Raw genomic sequence first — 1,889 nt, forward strand, 5'->3', positions numbered from 1 at the left:
AAAAAAAAACCAGAGGCACGTTTCAGCTGAAATGTGGGAACTTGCAGTAGGATATATTTTCTTCCACCAGTGTCAAAATGCTTCACTGCAGCCTGAAGAGGGGACAGTTTTACCAAACAAAATAAAAGCAGAAGTGAAAGGGAACAAATATTTTGGCTTTTTTTCTTAACAGGGCTCCATCATGAGACAAAGCACATCCTCAATCAATCCATTGTCATTCTGCCACAGCGTGAAAAATGAGGAAAAACAGCTCAAAAATGAGGGATTTTTTTTTTATGCTTCAATATTTTTAAGGTGGAAACCAGCTTGGATTAAGGTTTTCTGATCAAATGGTCTCCATGAGGCTTTTTAAACATTCCCACAAAAACTCTGAGCCATCACAACACCTCGAGGGATTTCCAAAGTCTGCTCTTGGTGCCTCTTCCTTCTCCCAGCAGCCCCAGGATGATCCCACAGCATCAGAGGCTCAGAAATTGGGGGTCTGAGTGGACCAATAAAGTAAAAAATTCATCTCTCAGCTACTTTAGAAACTTTCAGGTTTATTTTTGTTTAAGAACAAGATTTAGGAGGGTTTTTTACCCTGTTCAAATACTCTTTTACACAATTTTTCATATCATTCATGACCAAAACTAAAGCACTAAATAATACTGATTCAAGGATAAAAGAGCTTTAAATCTTTTCAGGTGATTTCAAGAAACCTCCTGCTCATGTTCCCATCTGGCTGATCCCAAGCATTAAATGAGGATGATCCCAATAATAATCCCAAATAACCCGATCCCACAGCATTAGAGGCTCAGAACCTGGTGGTCTGAATAGGTCAGTAAAATAAAATATTCACCTCTCAGCTACTTTTGAAAGTTACAGATTTATTTTTGTTTAAGAACAAGATTTAGGAGGGTTTTTTACACTGATCCAATATTCCTTTAGACCAAGACTAAAGCACTAAATAATACTGATTCAAGGACAAAAGAGCTTTAAATCTCTTCAGGTGATTTCAAAGAACCTACTGCTCATGTTCCCATCCAGCTGAGCTCTATAAATCAAACCCTGGCATTTTTATCAAAATCAGAGGTGATCAGAACTGATTGCTAGAGGGAGTCTGGGCCATGCAAGGACTGCAGGAGCTGGGAAGGAGTTTCATTCCATGATTTGAATATTCTAATTACAAACTGTGCTGGGAGATGCCCTCCCCAAGCTGATCCTGTTGGTGCTTGGACAACGGGCAAAGGATGTGTGACCTCTTCAAACTAATCCATGCCTTCCAAATATCAACATTTTTGTTAAAACCTCACAAAAATAACACCTAAACCAAGGTGCTGCCCTTTTCTCCTCTCACACCCGGAGGGAAAAGATGTTCCTCAGGGTTATAAACTCACAGAAGGACCTCAAAACCATCGGGGTAGAGCAGGAACCCTGTGAAGACGCTGTCGTCCTCTGCGCCGGCGTAGAGCCCGTTCCAGTCCTTGCCAACCTCCAGCCACACTTGATCACCCACCCTGAGCTTGAGGATGGTCAGGAAGGAGGCCTGGTCGATGTCCTGGCCGTAGAGCGTGTCCCTGGCCTTGGCCACCCTCCTGCTGCTGGCCACGAGGCTGAGGCGCGCGGGGCGGCCGCGCACGGTGACGTGGTAGGAGAAGACGTAGGCCCCGGCCACGCTGCAGTTGAACTTGCCCGTGGCGGGGTCGTAGTCGCGGCGCTCGTCGAACCACACGCGGTCAAACCTGATGGGCACGTTGGGAGGAGGGAAGGGCCGCGACAGCCCCGCGCTGAAGGCCGAGCGTGGGGCCTTGGGGACGTCCCCCCGGGCACCCTTGGCCCCGCGGGAGCCTTTCCTGCCCGGGGCGCCCCGGCCGCCCTTGGCGCCGGGCTCCGCCTTGGGCCCGCGGCGG

At 47.8% G+C, this 1,889-nt stretch overlaps 1 protein-coding gene across 1 annotated transcript in view; it reads right to left on the minus strand.

Annotated features, from left to right (window-relative positions):
- Nucleotides 1–522: 522 nt before the first annotated feature.
- OTOL1 (otolin 1) overlaps nucleotides 523–1,889 on the minus strand; it is a 4,921-nt gene continuing 3,554 nt past the window's right edge. The window contains exon 5 of the mRNA XM_031055438.1: nucleotides 523–1,873. Within this exon, the coding sequence (XP_030911298.1) occupies nucleotides 1,373–1,873 (501 nt within the window). The 3' untranslated portion in view covers nucleotides 523–1,372. The remainder of the gene's footprint in view (nucleotides 1,874–1,889) is intronic.

The sequence above is a fragment of the Geospiza fortis genome, unplaced genomic scaffold (genome assembly GCF_000277835.1).
Source record: "Geospiza fortis unplaced genomic scaffold, GeoFor_1.0 scaffold172, whole genome shotgun sequence".
Classification (NCBI taxonomy): domain Eukaryota; kingdom Metazoa; phylum Chordata; class Aves; order Passeriformes; family Thraupidae; genus Geospiza; species Geospiza fortis.